Below are 16,229 nucleotides of genomic sequence, written 5' to 3'. Positions count from 1 at the left end.
GATCGCTTTCCATGTCGAACGCCACGCCTGTGACTCAAGCAGTTCCTTCTCAGGGATATCAGACCGCGGCGCCGCCGTACTCGCAAGCTATGCAGCCTCAACGAGACTCCTCATATCCCTATCCATGGGGACCCCCGTCATGACTCGATAGATGAAGTTAGGGCACCAAACCCCGAGAAAACAATTTCCTTACAGAAGAGGGAATGTGGCAGCGTCCACGCAACATGGTGTAAAATCAGTCAGCGGTACAATGGAACCTACAATAGCCGAGGTCTTGATAAGTTGGACAAAGAAGCTCCTGTTTCTTTTGAACCAGGTTCGAACTAGAAAACAGGCTTCAGCTGCCACCAAGACTCGGAAACCCACAGCCGAGGTTACATTTAAGCATATCTGATCGGAAATTACAACCGGAGCTAATCCTCGATCTCAGGCGGAGACTTTCCGGTCTCCACCATGTCCAGGGTCCACGGCCTCAGCCTCTGTCAACCCTGAAGCCCAGTTGAAAAGAAGAACGCCTTCAAATGTCGACAGTGTCAGATCACATTCAGTGGGAATTGCTGTGAACTCCACACTTTCCTCTTTGAAGTGTAATATGCATCGTGTATAAAACACTCGGAATGATTCTATTCACACTCCATGATGACCCCGAGGTTCTGTATATCCCACAGGGATAGCGATAGATGTATACCCGAAAGGAGAAAAAAAAAAGATAGGAAAGGAAACACGCCCAAAGTGCCATTTCAAAAAATAAAATACAAATAAAACAAGTTATGAAGATCAAGTTGGATCTTGCGCAACAGCAACTATTGAGTGTATTGCTTCTGGAGCAACTTGGCAATCGTCTGCAACTGAATGTTGCTGGTACCCTCGTAGATGGCGCCGATCTTGCTGTCACGGAACATCTTCTCAGCAATGCCCTCGCGGACGAAGCCCATGCCACCCATCCACTCGACCGCAGAGCCAGACACACGACCGGCAACCTGGGAAGCATAAAGCTTGGCCATGGCGGCATCCTGGACAAAGTCCTGACCAGCCTCCTTCTTACGGGCGGCGTTGTAAACCAGAGCTCGAGCAGCGGCAATTTCAGTGTAGGCTTGTGCGATCTGGTGCTGCATGCCCTGGAAGTTACCGATCAACTCACCAAATTGGCGACGATCGTTCCAGACGTATCTATGATGGTCAACTACTGCAGTTCTTAGTTCGGGAACGTCAAGGAAAGCTTACCGTGCAGCATTCTCCCAGGCACCAAGAGCCAGACCGGTCATCTGAGCAGCGATACCGATGCGACCCTCGTTCAGCACACTGATGGCGTACTTGTATCCCTGGCCCTCCTCGCCAAGCAGGTTGCTCTTAGGGATGACACAGTCGTCAAAGTTGAGCACGCAGGTGCTGCTAGCACGAATTCCAAGCTTCTTCTCCTTCTTGGCAATCGAGAAGCCGGGAGTGTCCTTCTCCACAATGAAAGCAGTGATGCCCTTGTAACCCTTGCTCGGATCAAGGTTGGCGAAAACAATAAAGATACCCGACTCCATAGCGTTGGTAATCCACATCTTCGATCCATTGATCTTATATCCATCGGCGGTTTTCTCCGCCTTGGTCTGCAACGCAAAAGCGTCGGAGCCAGAAGCCGGCTCGGAGAGACAGAACGAACCCACCGTGCCGGTCGCCAACTTGGGCAACCAAGTGCGCTGGGACTGTGCGTCACCGTACTTCATGATCGCCGTATTTACCAGCGTGTTGTGGACATCGACCAGCACACTGACGCTCGGGTCCACGCGGGCCAACTCCTCGATCGCAACGATCGCCGAGGTAAAATTCATGCCAGCGCCGCCAAACTCTTCCGGCACCTCGATACTCATGAGGCCCTGTTCGAACAACTGCTCCACAATTTTGGGATCCATAGTCTCGGCTTCATCCATATCCCGAACCTTGGGGCCGATCTGCTCCTGCGCGAACTTGGAAACCGTGTCGGCCATCATGGATTCGGTCTCGGACAAATGGGTGATGGGAGTCGGGGTCAGGTCGGACATGTCGACTTCCCGCCGGCGGGAGGTAGTCGAGAATGCATATGCACTGTATCCAGAGAGAATTCGTCAGTTGTTTTGTTTCCAGAAGCTGTGATGGGATTTTGGGGGGGGGGGGTTGCGGCTAGGTACCTCTGTACGGGCCGGGCAACAGCCAGGCGTCTACCAGTCAGTCGAGCTGAGGGAAGGGAGCGCGACAGAGGCCGCATAGCACGAATAATAGAAGCCATTGTGTTGAGGTGAATATGAAGAGGAAGAGAAAAAGAGAGAGAGGAAAGCGTCGAAGGTCATGAAAGAGCCTCGGCTATCGGCGGCGGTTGAGGATTCGCGGGGAGCGCAACTTGTGGGGCTCTCTCGGCCTGTTTGGGGCTGTTGGAGGCCCTTTTGGAGGTTGCAATGCATGTTTATTAGAAGTAATCCAGGCTTTTAGGGCTATGCGATATTCGGAGGATTTGCTCTGGGATTCGAGCAACAGATCTGACATGTGCATGTATTCGTCGAGTGGAAGGCGATTTGGCATGTGATGTGCAGCTCGGCAGCTATAGATCTCTGTCCGGTCTATATCTTCCGCATTCTATGTTATGTCGCTACCACGTTGGGGTCAGAAAATAGGGTTAGATGTGTATATGACGGAGCAAAATAGATGCCTCGACCAGATAATATTGAACTTTCGACTTTGAGCCTTCGATCATGTTGAAATCCCAGTCATTTAGAGCCAATCATAAGTCTGGGCAAGTCGAGATATGCAAGTGGCCGTCGTAATACCAGGAAAAGTGCGTATAAGAAGCTTTCCTTTGTTCAATGTAGGGGGAAAGTCCATCGTCTGTCTGTCTGTTTCGGCAATCTAGTAGCTTCTGATGGGCTGCATAAGTCCGTAATTCCATGAAACACGCCATGGCTCCGGTCCGAGTGCGCGAACAATAGAAGAAACACTTGCCCAGGCCTTGATCAGACCTTACCCCGCCGGATTAAGACAGAACAAGTTCAGCATCACACATTCTGTCCGATCGTGGGATTTTCTCTCTACTCGGGATACCCGACATGCAGGAGGGGGTATACATGGGATGAATTCAGGACGGTCAACCTGGACCTGTAAAGAATCCATCGCAGCGCAATTAGCAGAATGACACCATCTCTAGATGTCGCATCGACCCGATCCGAATGCTCTCACAGCCTGCCGAGTGAGGTACCGGTACTCATTGTTGGCGGAGGGCCAACTGGCTTGTTGCAATCCCTGCTCTTGTCTCGCCTCGGAGGTATGTATCAACGGACGGGACCGTCAAAAGATACTGACACCTCCTTCAAAGTGCAATCATTGATCATCGAACGCTATGTGGAGCGGCTGGCGGCTCCCAAAGCTCACGCGATCAATCCGCGCTCCCTAGAGATCCTGCGCCAATATGGCTTGGGGGAGAAGCGCGTGCGCCAAATAGGTACATCGCGAGAGGACAGTCAGTGGGTTAATTTCCTCACTAACCTCAGTGGCAACGTGGTTGGGAGGTTGCCCTATGAGCGTATGGACCCTGCCGTCTTGGAGGACACGCCAGAGGTATGTTCCTAAATTTTATTATGAAGCTAAGAACTTTGTTAATGAAGATAGATGATTCACAACATACCTCAGCCAGCCTTGGAACAGGAGTTGACACGGTTCATTGAGCAAGATTCCAACATCACGCTGCTAAAAGGGTTCAGCATTGAAGGAGTAGAACAGGTAAGCCCATCCTGTCCCAAGACTCCCGGTTATGACAGAACAGGCATTGACCAAAGCCTGTGGTAGACCGACCAAGAAGTCATTGCAACTATCACGGAACGATCCACGGGAACTCAGCACAACATAAGATCCCGGCACCTCATCGCGTGTGATGGTCGCAGAAGCAAGGTCCGCGAGCTGCTCGGCATTCCATCGGAAAGCGAAGACTCAGACCAAACCATGATGACTATCCATTTTAACGCAGACCTTCGGCTGGTGGTTGGCGATCGTGTTGGTATGCTTTTCTGGATCATGGATCCAATAGCAGCTGGGTTCATCATCGGCTATGACCTGGATGGAAACCAAGTTCATATCAGCGAGGTCGACGTAGAGCAATATCCGGTCGAGTCGTGGACTGAAGAGCTGTGCAAAGCCAAGATCCGTGGAGCCATCGGCAAAGACGATGTTCCTTTTGACATCTTGAGTTTCCGGCCTTGGGTCTTTAGGCGCCAGGTTGCGGTCACATTTCAACAGACGAATATTTTCCTGTGGGTTGTCGTTCATTCGATCTTCTGGACTTGCTAACACCTGATTCTTTCAGGGCTGGGGATGCCGCTCATTCATTCCCACCAACTGGTGGCTTGGGACTGAACTGTGGAATTGCGGATGTGCACAATCTGGCTTACAAGATTGCTCTTGTTCATCAAGGAGTAGCTAACCCGACGATACTCTCGAGTTATACCACTGAGCGACGAAGTGTCGCAGATGCTTATTCAAAGCAGAGCGTCAAAAACGGCAAAGAAATCTTCCGGTTGCTGCAAAGCCTCCAAACTGCTGGCGTGGAGGATATGACTCAAGCTCGCAGAAATATGATGGCAGCATTGACTGATCCAGTGCAACGTGCAAAGGTGGACGAAGAAATTGAAGGACAGCGAGAACATTTTGACAATGTAAGTGACGTAGCATGGAGTACATTGTGTTGCTCAATATTCTGACCATCTTGCCCATAGCTAGAATTGCAAATTGGCTATGTCTATGGAGCCAGAAAGCCTCCTGCTCATGCTTCATTCTATTCGCCCAAGTTCGTTCCCGGGGCAAGGTTGCCTCATGCTTGGATCAAATTCCCAGAAAGACAGGCAAACATCGGAATCCTTCCTCGGGGGCCAATTGATGTCTCCTATGTCAGGGAACTAGATCAGGACCAAATCCAGGCGTGCCAATGGAGCACTTTGGATCTATGTGCACCGGATTCGTGGACTTTGATTCTGGGACAAAAGGGACAAAGCTCGCAAATTCCCCGATTCCAGGCGCACTGCGATACCATCAAGCTGAAATTGAATATCTGGCGCGCTGGTCTGGATTTTGATATCATCAAGCAGAGTCGATTTGCGGATGAGCTAAATTTCCAGGGCATACTTGTTCGCCCGGATCAGCATATCTTCATGAGAGTCGATAGCTCCACGGGAGAGGATCTTATCACAGGACTAAACAGGCATCTTGGGCGCTGACCCAGTCGGAGATGATAGTAGGGGGATAGCAAATAGACTAGAATACTAAATTGAACTTGCCAGACTACTCTACCATTCAAGATCATGATTACCCCTGAGTTGATCTTCAGGTCAAAATTATGCTATTTAAATGAATATTAACCATCATAGTCATAATGGCCCGCAATGATTTTCTTGGAAGAGAAGTTCATGCATCGTGTGTTGAGATATCCATCACAAGAAGCATAAAGAATATCTTCAATTTCATTGGTATGACCCTGGTGAACTTCTGTTCCAGTTGAGTGCCCATGATAGCCCTCTGCGTTTAATTCAGAAGCGACGTGAATCGACACTCTATCTTCTTTGGCATAGAATCATGCTGAGGTGGCATTGAAAACCTCCCACATGAGCGAGTCAAAGTCCGGGGCACCGGTAAAGTCCATGAAGCCCCCCGGGGCAGAGTCATGCAACCAGTTTGTGGAATCAAGTGTCATGTCATAATCATCGAGGAAGGGGTTGATTGACACATTTTCACTGCCGGTGTCGGGCAATGGGATTGTTTCATTGCTGTTCTGAGATCGTTGTCCTCTCACAGAGGAACGTCGGCCCCTGATTTGTGTAGGCGAGGTAGAAGGGCCTTCTAAGCTTCGTGCTTTTAGTAGTCTCTGGAAAGTGGCTCCAGATAGCTCGTGAATACAGTCTCTTGCTCTCTTAGCTTCGGTCCAATATTCTCCGATGCTGCTGAGGATATTCAAGCTAGTACTTGTATCAGCCACGAGCTCATCAATTTGCACGTCGGAGGCGACAGTAGGAAGTCTCCATAAACAATGAAGCATGATTAGAGTGCTCAAGAATATTGAGTGAACAATTAGCCTGCTGTACAACAGTGCCTCTTGTCGGTATAGCTCGCCCAATCCACGGAGAAGATCCACGGCATGTCGGAAACATTGCGTGAGAATATCTTCCGTTGGCTCCGGGATACCGGGACTGGGTCTCAGAATCAAGATCATCATTTCATGGTACTTGGTTTCGCAAATCCTGCGGATTGCTTCCAGTCCAGGTGCACTGGGAATTTCTTCACGCCATGACTGAAGCCGGCCCAGCATCTCCTTTTGCCATAGATAAATATCAGTAACCGGTGGATAGGCATATCGAGGAGCATCTCTGCAGATGCTATGCATGACATATTTAATCTCGGAATTCATTCGTGTGATTCTGAAAAGGTGAATGGAAAATGTTATATGAGATGGCGGTTCCTGGTGTGACCTTTCTTGGGTGATTTGCTCAGCAAGCTGCGTGTCTGAGATATCTAAGGGAAGCTGGGGAATCATTAGTAGGGCTCAGAGATTGAAAGACAAAACATCATTACGAACCCGAAGTTCACAAGCCTCGTCCCGCACCCCAATCGGTCGACCCATCATGGTTCCAAGAGTGCGATCGAAGCTATAGACCACCCAGAAGATTCGAGTCCTCATTTCCTGCTCCAGGAAAGAAATAGAAAATGTCGAGGATGCGCGAATGTCACGCTGAAGGCCCAAATCAATGAGGGAACCCAGGCATTGATAGTTCAAGCTCCAAACATTGATGTCACAGGAAGGATTGTGTAATCCATACACCATCAGCAGCAGCAGGCTCTGTAACCCTTCAAGTGTTCCTTCAGCACATGCACGCTCGAAATGTTGAGTGGCTGCTGTGTAATATCCTTCAGCAGGGAGGGGAAGTCTGAACCGCCTAGAAAGATCAGACGCAGATATGGCGAGAACCATGAAAACTTGGAATACATCCACTGGATCAGACGTCTCTATTCCATTGGCATACAGCTTCTCTAGACGTGCCATGTGTGAGGGTTGGTGGAGAAATGGGTAGATCAGATGTATAGAAGCAAAATACTTTGAAGAAAGTTCAATGGCATCTTGCTTACGGTATGGCAGGGGTGCTGGAGTGTTGAAAAACTCTCTTGACAGCGATATTGGCTGGTTGGGATTGCCATTGTTTGCTGATGGTGCGGTTCGCCGTCCCGCGCTTGAGAATACGAGATTTGCCAAAAAGTACCCACTGGAGGGACCAATATATCTCGGCTCGCTTCCCGAAGAGAGAGATACAAGACCAATCTCATGCGCTGGTCTTGCTTGTGGGCCAGATGGCTGGGGATCGTTCGCTTTTGGAGATTGCCCCTGTTGTGCCAAAGCTACTGATCGTTGGCTGTGGACGGCCTCAGGAACAACATGATCGAGTTGTGTCGGTCCATCGCCAGAGCTCAATAGTGAAATATCTGCTTCATCGAGCTGTGGGCCATCTTCAAGTCGAATGCTGGGATCTTGTTGCTTGATCAATGATTCCAGCCACTGTATGCGCTTTTGTAGATTTGCGATGTAGCTAGCCAGGTATTAGCTGTGCACATTAACAATTTGGGATACACATCTCACGTCCGGTTAACCTCCTGCTTTCCATCATTGATGCAGTCGACGCCGATCTTTCGACAAGACGAACATTGTGGAAGCTTTCCATCGCATCGGATCTTCCGTCTCTGGCAACGGCGACACGCGGCGCGGTTCCGGGCCTTGCGTGGAGAGTCCATGCACGCCCGATCGTCAGCTTGTGATCAGTATTGCGTATTTGGGGAGATATTCCAAAGTAAGACTACGAGGTTTGGGCTTAGGGAACAATTTCGTCGTGGCGTGGAGAGTGTGAAAAGGCAAGTCGAGAGGCTCGGGTCGCTTCCGCCGAGGACGGAAGACACCCGTCACGTCGTATAAAGTCCAAGATTCCACCGGATCGAACTCGACTTTTGTTGTGCTTTTTACGAAATCGCAATCATGACACTCGTTCACATTGGTCTGTTGATCTGTTGATCTGTCTGTTTCATCTGAGTTTATTTTCAACTAACACTCTCATAGTTCTGTTCAAGTTCCGCGCGGATGTCGGAGACAAAGTCCGACAGGAATTTCTCTCCCAGATCAAAACTCTCAAGAATCTGCCTTGCGTCAAAAGTCAAAGACTTGTTGTTGGAGGACCTTCTATTACTACACCGATTGAAAAGAGCAAGGGCTTTCAGTATGCTCTGGTGAGCTATCATGAGAACCGGGCCGCTCTGGCCGAGTACCAAGCGAGCCATGAGCATGAGAGGTGAGCCTCACTTCCTCTTCGCCCTCGAATATTGCTAATCTCATTATGAATAGGGTGACTAGTACCTACTTCATTCCTTACAAGGAAGATCTGGTTCGCTTTGACTTTGAGACTGGTCAAGACGATGAGGCGCTGCTTGGATTCTGATCCATTCGATCCTTTGGGATTGGATACTTTGTATATAGAGGCTAATTGTGAAGTGATGAATGACAACAGTTGTATCTGTGACGATGGAAATGTTGCAAATGACATTTTGGAGGGGTATCGCATCTCTCACTAGTTTGATCACGGCACTGGGATGAATGTTCAGGTGTCCGACACGGTCTCAAAAATCACATTCACAGACCCAGTAACCTCAATCTCTCGGGGCGTCAGATCCAGTGCATCTCCTTCGTCGTCATCGCTCGCAAATGATCGTTTACACTTTTTGGGCTTGCGCATCGAGGCCATCGCGACGTTTCTGTATCCGCCTTGTGCATAGTCGGTGACTTCGACTGCAACGACTTTCCGCTGGAGCACTTCCGCGTAATCTTCGGCTTTCTTGATCGCATCCCGCAATGCCATTTTGCGAGCCTTGGAAGCCAGTTCGCTTCCCGTCTCATCAGTCAGGCGCCAATCAATTGAGTCAACCTCGACCTTGGGATATTTCAAAAGCTTGCCGATCACCTCACTTAGTTTGGCAAAGTCTCGAAAAACCGATCGGAACGAGATACTGGCATGGTGCGGGTTGGGTGCTGGGTTTCCTTCGCTGTCCTCGGGTTGGGACCATGTTTTGATATTGGTGGACGCAAACGTGGTCACTGCATGCTCGGCAGCGGCATGTGCTTCCTTGGTTTGAGGACAAAGCAGTTTGAAGAATTGCTGAATCTCGTTGGAAATTGAAGTGACTTCCTTGGCGACCTCTTCTTTACGCGAGCCATTGGCTCTCACTGAAAAGGCGAGTGCGCCTCGTTCGGGATAGGCAAACACGGCGGATTCGCCGGTCACGGTAATTTTGAGGGGAGACATATTTGTTGTGGGAGAAATATGCAGATGGGTTCAGTTAAATAGCAGAAGTGAGGACAGGCAGCAGAGTATCACAGCCTTACAGCCTCACAGCCCCCACGTCATTTGCCACTGATGTTTACTGGTGAGTCACAACTTCATACTTCCTGGGCAATACATCTATGAGTATGGTTCTAATACAGTGTTTAGTGAGCTATTTTAGTCCATAAAACATTCTAGAGAGGAGTCTATCTTGCTCATGCGCACCGTTTTGGAACACAGGTCTCGTCTTCGTTCATCCCAGTCCAGTCCCAGCAGGCATTCCATATAGCTTCGCGTTTCTCCTCATTCTCACTGATCCGAGCGGCAGCGTTTGGCGTCTGTCCGTCAAAGTGGCCTCTCACCAAAGAGTATTTCGGGTCGATAGCCAGCGCGACGAGGTCACGGGCTGAGTCTGCATTGGAGCGAAGCTTGTAGCTAAAAATATTGATAATCGGAAGCGAGATCGCAAACAGCTTGAACGCGATTCGCACAATTCCACGTTGAGAGGTATGAGCTCGGGAGTCGACGAGACCACCTGGGTCCATGGCGGTCACTGTGATTCTGTTAAGCATCGGATCCTAGATAAATTGATGTCAGCACGATTCTCCTATCAAAACTCTCATTTCTCACCTGTTGGAGTCGCTGATTCAAGCTCTGCATGAGCATGACGTTAGCCAGCTTGCTATTCGCGTATCTGCGCCAGCCCATGTCATGCTCGGTCCCAGTCTCTTCGGGACCAGGCTTGACCAATAGCTCGAGGTTATCATCCGAAGGAAGCTCCGCACCCAGCTTGGAGAGTGGGATACGAACTTCGGGATCGTGAACCTCAGAGCTCAGCATGACAACTCGACCCGATTCGCGATCCACATTCCGAAGAAGTCTGAGAACGAGGGAGAAGTGTGCAAGATGGTTGACCTGAAATGTAGATTCATACTGATCGTTCGAAAAGCGCTGACCATCCAAAGACCAGGTGAATGCGTTGCAGATGATTGCACAAATTGGAGGAAGCTGTTTTGATTCAATCAAGCCCGCGATCTCCTCTGTGAAAGCCCGAACTTCTGAAAGGGAATTCAAATCCACACTTTTGATCAGAAGCTTGCCGGCAGGATGTTGACCAGCGATTTGCTCCAGGCGAGTCAGATGTGCGCTTTTGGGAGAACTCGCCGCATTTCGAACAGTGCCGACAATGGTGAGAGACGGATGGGATAGAAGCTGCTGTACAGCCTCGAGAGCAAGAGAGCCGGTTGCTCCTGTGATAATGACCGAGCCTGACATGGTATCAAATTATTTCAAGATGGGAATTCGAGTCAGCGACATGAATGGAAAGGGGACACTACTTAAACAGTCCATCGGCTAATTAATAGCCGACATGCCATGGCACTAGTTTAGCGGCATATTGGGGGCTTGAGAGGAGAATTCGTATGTATTATAAAATTACACTAACTGATATTCTACTGATATTCAAGATACAGGTACGAAGTGCAGCATTTGACGATTCAAATCCTCATTTTGGATCACTCGGTCGATAGACGACGCGCTCAGCAAGCAAGCGAGGTGTATCAATATCATGGCTAGGCAAGACAACCACGTCAGTTTCTCTGGCAAAATCTTTGATGGTTCGCAGAGTCTGTTGTGCGCGCACAGGATCATCATTGATTCCGTCCGGTTCCTCTTTATCCAACAGATCTAAGCCATAAGTTGCGTCTCCAGGCAGGAAGAATGTGACTTCAGTCTGATCCGGGCCGTCCCCATAGACCACCAGACCAATATGTCCAGGGACATGACCGGAAGTGTCTACAATCACAATCTTCCCATCTTCGGTCAGAGGAAACGACTGTGTCCACGGCCCAACCGGTTTGTCTTGCAGATCAACAATACTCGGAGTGAAATCTTTCGGCCAGTGGTTTGGGGTAGCGCCCTCCATGCTGGCAAAGATCGGATGTTCTCCAAAGGCTTTCCAATGTTCCCGACTGATGTAGATGGGTAAATCCGGTGCCTCTGCAACCAAGTCCTCCAATCCCCCCGCATGGTCGTTGTGGAGGTGACTCAAAACAACGCCTTTGAGGTCGGTGGCTTTGATGCCCCGCTCATGAAGCTGGGCCAGAATACCGTCTTGGTGCTCAATCGTGAATTGACTTAACAGGCCATTGGCAAAAGCAATTCTTGGGAAGTATCCGGCGTTGTTGCAGCAAGGAGATTGCCCGGTATCAAAGAGGAAGATCCCTTCAGGGTGTCGAATAAGAAATACCCCAACAGGTAGTGACTCGGTCCATCCTCTGTCGAACAAAGATTTGAGGCGTCTGAGAATCGTGAAGTTGCCGACTGGTTGTGAGCGCATGGATGGTCTGATCCGGACAGTTCCGGTAGTCAGGAACTCCAGTTGTACGGGTGCATTGAGAGGTTTATCTGACAAAGATTGCATGTTGGAGGTTGAATGGTCAAGGTTGAAGATTTAAAGAGGGAAAAACCAGTGGCTTCATAAAGGCTGAGACCAGTCGGCTGTTCAGAGTAAGCCGAGCGGGAGAACTTAGCGTGGATTGCTGTTTGCCGATTGCACTCATAACTTCAATGAATGGCGGTTTCTCAATAAAATACTTCAGGACATTTTGAGAATAGTCTGTAGAGAGCTGGCTATGGGGTTTCTTGCCTCGCAACTAGAACAGGATGGGATCGGCTCTACCACGTCTGTTCCGGGCAGTGAAATAGGGTAAAGCAGTCAAGAAACAAAAGAACAGCATTGAATACACATAACTTAACTAATTATCTATCAATATTTACTGTTCATTGTTCAATGAAGATGTTGGCGTGACTGCCGAGTTCTTTTGGCCGGCAGTCGGCAAACTTGGACCGAACCTCTTCCCCTTTGAACCTTTGCCGAACACAACCCACGAGATGGCACGGGAATCACCTCGAGCCCGCGCCGTATGCATACGCTGCCATGCCGGCAAAGTGAGTGTTGAAATACCATTGCCAACGTTATTGCACACGTGCTGATCCATGCAAAAGGTCCGTTGTGATCTCGAGGATCGGAGTGGCACTTGTAGCCGATGCGAGCGAACAGGTCATCAATGCCAGTAAGTTGGGCTATATCTCGCAAAATAACAGAGGCTGACCGTTCAGGATACATGTTGGAGTTCGTAAGCAAAGGCGAGCACTACGCTCTGCCCTGGCTAGCAACTTGACTCCTGTGGCCCCAGACCAGACATTGTTAACTCCAGCACAGACACAACCTCCAGCTCAGATACAGACTCCAGCTCAGATACAGACTCCAACTCAGACGCAGGAACAGACTCCAGCGCAGATCCGACTATTTGATTCTACGCTCTCATCCTCTTACAGTGCCCTGGAACAACGCACAGTTCATTGCGCAGATCTAGGAAATGCCAATTCCAAAGAGCCCAACTTCATCGACGGGAGCGAGCTTATTGTCGACATAAGTCAGGCCCGTCGCCTCCCACCCCCCGTCATCGCTCAAGCATTGGCAGATTTTTATTTCCGTGAACTATTTCCATTTGTGCCAGTGATGGATGGGGACAAAGTTGGAGCCTCTTCGTCGGTACTGATCCAGCAATGTCTGTCTTTTGCTGGTAGTACCATGCGTCAACCAAGAGGGTCAAGCGATTGGTCTTCTTTTGCCATCTACGGACGAATTAAGACGCTTCTTTTTGTGCGTCAGGACCCATGTCCATTCAACACTCTCAGTGCTCTGTCTATCTTGAGTACCTGGCTCCCATATTCGCCCGTGGCAATTGTGCTGGACAGCCCATGGCAATGGACTGGTATGGCAATCCGAATGGGAATCCAACTTCATCTCCACAAAGCTGAATCCTACAATCAACTTCAAAATTCTGGCTTGATCCGACGAACGTGGTGGTACCTCTTCGTCGCAGACACTTTACAAATGGCTTGCTGTGGGCGCCCAGGGATGTTCCCTTTGAAAGACACTTCCGTGCCATTGCCAACCATTAGTGACTTTGAAACCCCCGACATGGCAGCACAGGTTTTCTGTCAGCTAACACGTCTCTGTCTTGCTCTGAAGGAGATCTTGGACCTGGGGAGGGATAATGAAGGTACTCGGGAGCAGGCATGTCAGGCCATGGACAAACTCAGTCAGTGGCGAAACGGCCTGCCTATCGAAGTGCAACTATTTGATTCCAGTCAAAAGAGACAGGCTTACTACCGCCCCGTGGTTGAACTTCACATCTTCTATCTGGTGGCAATTGTTCTTACTTGTTTCATCGGCCGTCGTGACAACACCCCGCTGCTCAAATACCTGTCAATCGCCGCATCATCATGCATCTCCCGGCTGTACGAGGAAATCCTTTGCCGGGAGGAGATTCAATATCTACTGCCGATTCATTCATGGAATCATCTTGTTGCCGCAATTCCCCGGGTATTCTGCGACATGGACATTTTCGAACCATACCGAGTAGATGATGTCAGAATCAGCCAGCAGGTACTGGAGAAGATGAGCGACAAGCATCCATCCGCTGGTATGGTTCTAGGCAAGATTCAGAGCCTTGGTAACCTGGGTATCAATATGTTTCCTCCACAACTCGACCCTATGTGGAGTGACCTTCCAGCACCATCAATAGATGAGAAGACATACATCATTACAATGTTACCTTTTCCTGGGACCTTTTGTCCAATGCTTGACTCCATCATGTCAATGGAGAGAAGCGAGAATGATCCTCTGAGTTCGTTTTCCCCGGTACCCGCAAACAATGATGCCCAGGATTGGCCAGCAGTGGATTGGTCTTTCTTTTTGTATGATGGTCTTATGAGCTTTTAGTCGAGACATTCTTTGTATGTGTTACTAGCCGTGTGGAATAGTGCCAATGAAAGCAACCCATGATAATTTACCCATAATCAGAGCAATCCAAAGTGTAGAAGCCCTACGCCACAGCTCCGTTTTGCCCGTCGGCAACGTCCCGTCTCTCGGAGCACATCCGCCCACCCCCATATAAGAACCTCATTACATTGGATAATCCTCCCAATGCAACTACTACATTCATATCACCACAAATGTCCGACCCAACGAATCAAATGCATCATATTCAATATGAACATCTCAAAAGCTTCGTACAACAAATCCTCATTGCAAATGGCACATCATCCAGCGACGCCGAGGTCGTTGCAAAATGCCTCGTAGCAGCTGACCTACGAGGCGTGGACACGCACGGAAGCAATCGCATCCCATCATACATGGAGCGAATCCGCCAAAAGGCCCTAAACCCAGCCGCAACACCAACCATCAACCAAGTGACACCAGCAGTCGCGCAAGTGGACGCCCACAACGGCTTCGGTTTCGTAGCCGCACATGCCGGCATGAAACGCGCCATTGAAATGGCCGAAATCTTTGGAATAGGCATGGTCTCCATCAAACACTCCAACCACTTCGGCATGTCCGCCTGGTTGGTCCAGCAAGCCCTAGAATCAAACATGATGTCCCTGGTATTCACGAACAGTTCGCCCGCACTACCCGTCTGGGGCGGGAAAGAGAAACTCATGGGTGTTTCACCTATTGCATGCGGAGCTCCATCCGGCAATGACCGCCGGCCTTTTATCCTTGATATGGCACCTTCAATTGCGGCCCGGGGTAAGATCTACAAGGCTCTCCGGCGAGGCGAGAAGATCCCTACAGATTGGGCACTTGATGGGGAAGGGAGGCAGACGGATGATCCGGCGAGTGCGTTGCAGGGCGTGATGCTACCGATGGGTGGGCCGAAGGGGTCAGCGTTATCTGTGATGATGGATGTGTTCTCGGGTGTGTTGTCTGGCTCTGCTTTTGCGGGAGGAGTCACCAATCCGTATGATCCGTCCAAGCCGGCGGATGTGGGACATTTCTTGGTTGCTATCAAGCCGGACTTGTTTATGACTATTGAGGAATTCAAGGGGAGGATGGATTATCTGTATCAGCGCGTTGTTGAGTCGGAGAAGATGGCTGGTGTGGATCGCATCTATTTCCCTGGCGAGATTGAAATGATTACTGAAGAGCGAAGGTTGGCTGAGGGTATCCCTTTCGCCGAGGCTGAAATAGCTGGGTTGAATAAGGAGGCGGATTTAGCGGGGATTGAGCATTTGAAGATGTGAAGCCTTGTTCAATTCTTTACATTGACTTTTATCAGTCACAGTTACGTTACAACGGGACATCATGTATAATGAGATGAAGCTGGGCCGCTCATGTCTCTGTGTTGAAATATCTGGATGCATCAACCTTCGGATGTACAAGCAAAGCATAACGCTTGATGGACCACACTACTACTGGTCTTGGAGATGCCCTTAAAACACAAATCTCAAACAACTTGCCACAGAGTGCCAGCCAAGAAAGTCAGAGTAGCCACACGGGATAGTTCACAGGTAGAAATAATGTCACAGTTCAATTATCGTCGACAGGACCTCCCATAGAAGGAAAGAAAAGCTAAGAAGAACCAGAATAAACATATTCAATGGATAAATAATATGCTCGGAAAAAAAAGAACACAGACAATGTCTCACTTTACAGCCAGAGATAATAGTAACAGAAGAAGGGAAGGCAAATCACAGGGGATCAGGAAAGAAAAGAACAACAAAAGCAAAAGACATTAGGAAAGGAACATGTATTCAGACAAAGGAAATAATGAACATGCTAGATAATTAATCAAACATCCCAAGGATGATGAGGAATCGCTCCATGCATAAGAAGGGAACAAAAGCAGGGTATCACTTAGTATCCAAACAACCTCGCTGCTCTTGTGAGCAACTCAATGAGCCTTAGAAGGATGGGGTTTGAATCTGCCTTGTGAGATCAAAGCCTGAATTCGAAGTGCTTGATCTGTCCGGTCTCACGAGCCGGGCCGGTTGAAGATGAGGCTCTTGTCAGTTATTGACTAGCCA

The 16,229-nt window shown here is 49.3% G+C and overlaps 9 protein-coding genes across 9 annotated transcripts; 4 read left to right on the top strand and 5 right to left on the bottom strand.

The window, feature by feature from the left end:
* Window positions 1–803: 803 nt before the first annotated feature.
* N7511_005005 (acyl-CoA dehydrogenase) lies at window positions 804–2,254 on the bottom strand (the record flags this gene model as incomplete). The annotated part of the gene is made up of 3 exons (XM_057127430.1): window positions 804–1,170; window positions 1,225–2,073; window positions 2,157–2,254. The coding sequence occupies 3 exons, from the start codon at window positions 2,252–2,254 to the stop codon at window positions 804–806; spliced, it is 1,314 nt and encodes a 437-aa protein (XP_056986320.1).
* An 893-nt stretch (window positions 2,255–3,147) lies between these two features.
* On the top strand, window positions 3,148–5,222 carry N7511_005004 (uncharacterized protein; the record flags this gene model as incomplete). The annotated part of the gene is made up of 6 exons (XM_057127429.1): window positions 3,148–3,280; window positions 3,332–3,573; window positions 3,625–3,735; window positions 3,802–4,262; window positions 4,316–4,664; window positions 4,725–5,222. The coding sequence occupies 6 exons, from the start codon at window positions 3,148–3,150 to the stop codon at window positions 5,220–5,222; spliced, it is 1,794 nt and encodes a 597-aa protein (XP_056986319.1).
* Window positions 5,223–5,575: 353 nt separating this feature from the next.
* Window positions 5,576–7,779, bottom strand: N7511_005003 (Zn(II)2Cys6 transcription factor; the record flags this gene model as incomplete). The annotated part of the gene is made up of 3 exons (XM_057127428.1): window positions 5,576–6,520; window positions 6,575–7,577; window positions 7,628–7,779. The coding sequence occupies 3 exons, from the start codon at window positions 7,777–7,779 to the stop codon at window positions 5,576–5,578; spliced, it is 2,100 nt and encodes a 699-aa protein (XP_056986318.1).
* A 238-nt stretch (window positions 7,780–8,017) lies between these two features.
* On the top strand, window positions 8,018–8,474 carry N7511_005002 (Dabb family protein; the record flags this gene model as incomplete). Its single annotated transcript, XM_057127427.1, has 3 exons — window positions 8,018–8,036; window positions 8,099–8,327; window positions 8,381–8,474. The coding sequence occupies 3 exons, from the start codon at window positions 8,018–8,020 to the stop codon at window positions 8,472–8,474; spliced, it is 342 nt and encodes a 113-aa protein (XP_056986317.1).
* A 159-nt stretch (window positions 8,475–8,633) lies between these two features.
* On the bottom strand, window positions 8,634–9,335 carry N7511_005001 (SIMPL domain-containing protein; the record flags this gene model as incomplete). The annotated part of the gene is made up of 1 exon (XM_057127426.1): window positions 8,634–9,335. One exon carries the CDS (start codon window positions 9,333–9,335, stop codon window positions 8,634–8,636), a length of 702 nt encoding a protein of 233 aa, XP_056986316.1.
* A 233-nt stretch (window positions 9,336–9,568) lies between these two features.
* On the bottom strand, window positions 9,569–10,628 carry N7511_005000 (uncharacterized protein; the record flags this gene model as incomplete). The annotated part of the gene is made up of 2 exons (XM_057127425.1): window positions 9,569–9,931; window positions 9,984–10,628. The coding sequence occupies 2 exons, from the start codon at window positions 10,626–10,628 to the stop codon at window positions 9,569–9,571; spliced, it is 1,008 nt and encodes a 335-aa protein (XP_056986315.1).
* Window positions 10,629–10,857: 229 nt separating this feature from the next.
* On the bottom strand, window positions 10,858–11,691 carry N7511_004999 (N-acyl homoserine lactonase family protein; the record flags this gene model as incomplete). Its single annotated transcript, XM_057127424.1, has 1 exon — window positions 10,858–11,691. One exon carries the CDS (start codon window positions 11,689–11,691, stop codon window positions 10,858–10,860), a length of 834 nt encoding a protein of 277 aa, XP_056986314.1.
* A 600-nt stretch (window positions 11,692–12,291) lies between these two features.
* N7511_004998 (fungal specific transcription factor domain-containing protein) lies at window positions 12,292–14,145 on the top strand (the record flags this gene model as incomplete). Its single annotated transcript, XM_057127423.1, has 2 exons — window positions 12,292–12,302; window positions 12,474–14,145. 2 exons carry the CDS (start codon window positions 12,292–12,294, stop codon window positions 14,143–14,145), a joined length of 1,683 nt encoding a protein of 560 aa, XP_056986313.1.
* A 233-nt stretch (window positions 14,146–14,378) lies between these two features.
* On the top strand, window positions 14,379–15,446 carry N7511_004997 (Ldh family oxidoreductase; the record flags this gene model as incomplete). Its single annotated transcript, XM_057127422.1, has 1 exon — window positions 14,379–15,446. One exon carries the CDS (start codon window positions 14,379–14,381, stop codon window positions 15,444–15,446), a length of 1,068 nt encoding a protein of 355 aa, XP_056986312.1.
* Between the last annotated feature and the right edge of the window lie 783 nt (window positions 15,447–16,229).

This window comes from Penicillium nucicola, assembly GCF_028828085.1.
Source record: "Penicillium nucicola strain IBT 29836 chromosome Unknown utg000003l, whole genome shotgun sequence".
NCBI lineage: Eukaryota > Fungi > Ascomycota > Eurotiomycetes > Eurotiales > Aspergillaceae > Penicillium > Penicillium nucicola.
This window is presented reverse-complemented; position numbering and strand designations above follow the sequence as displayed.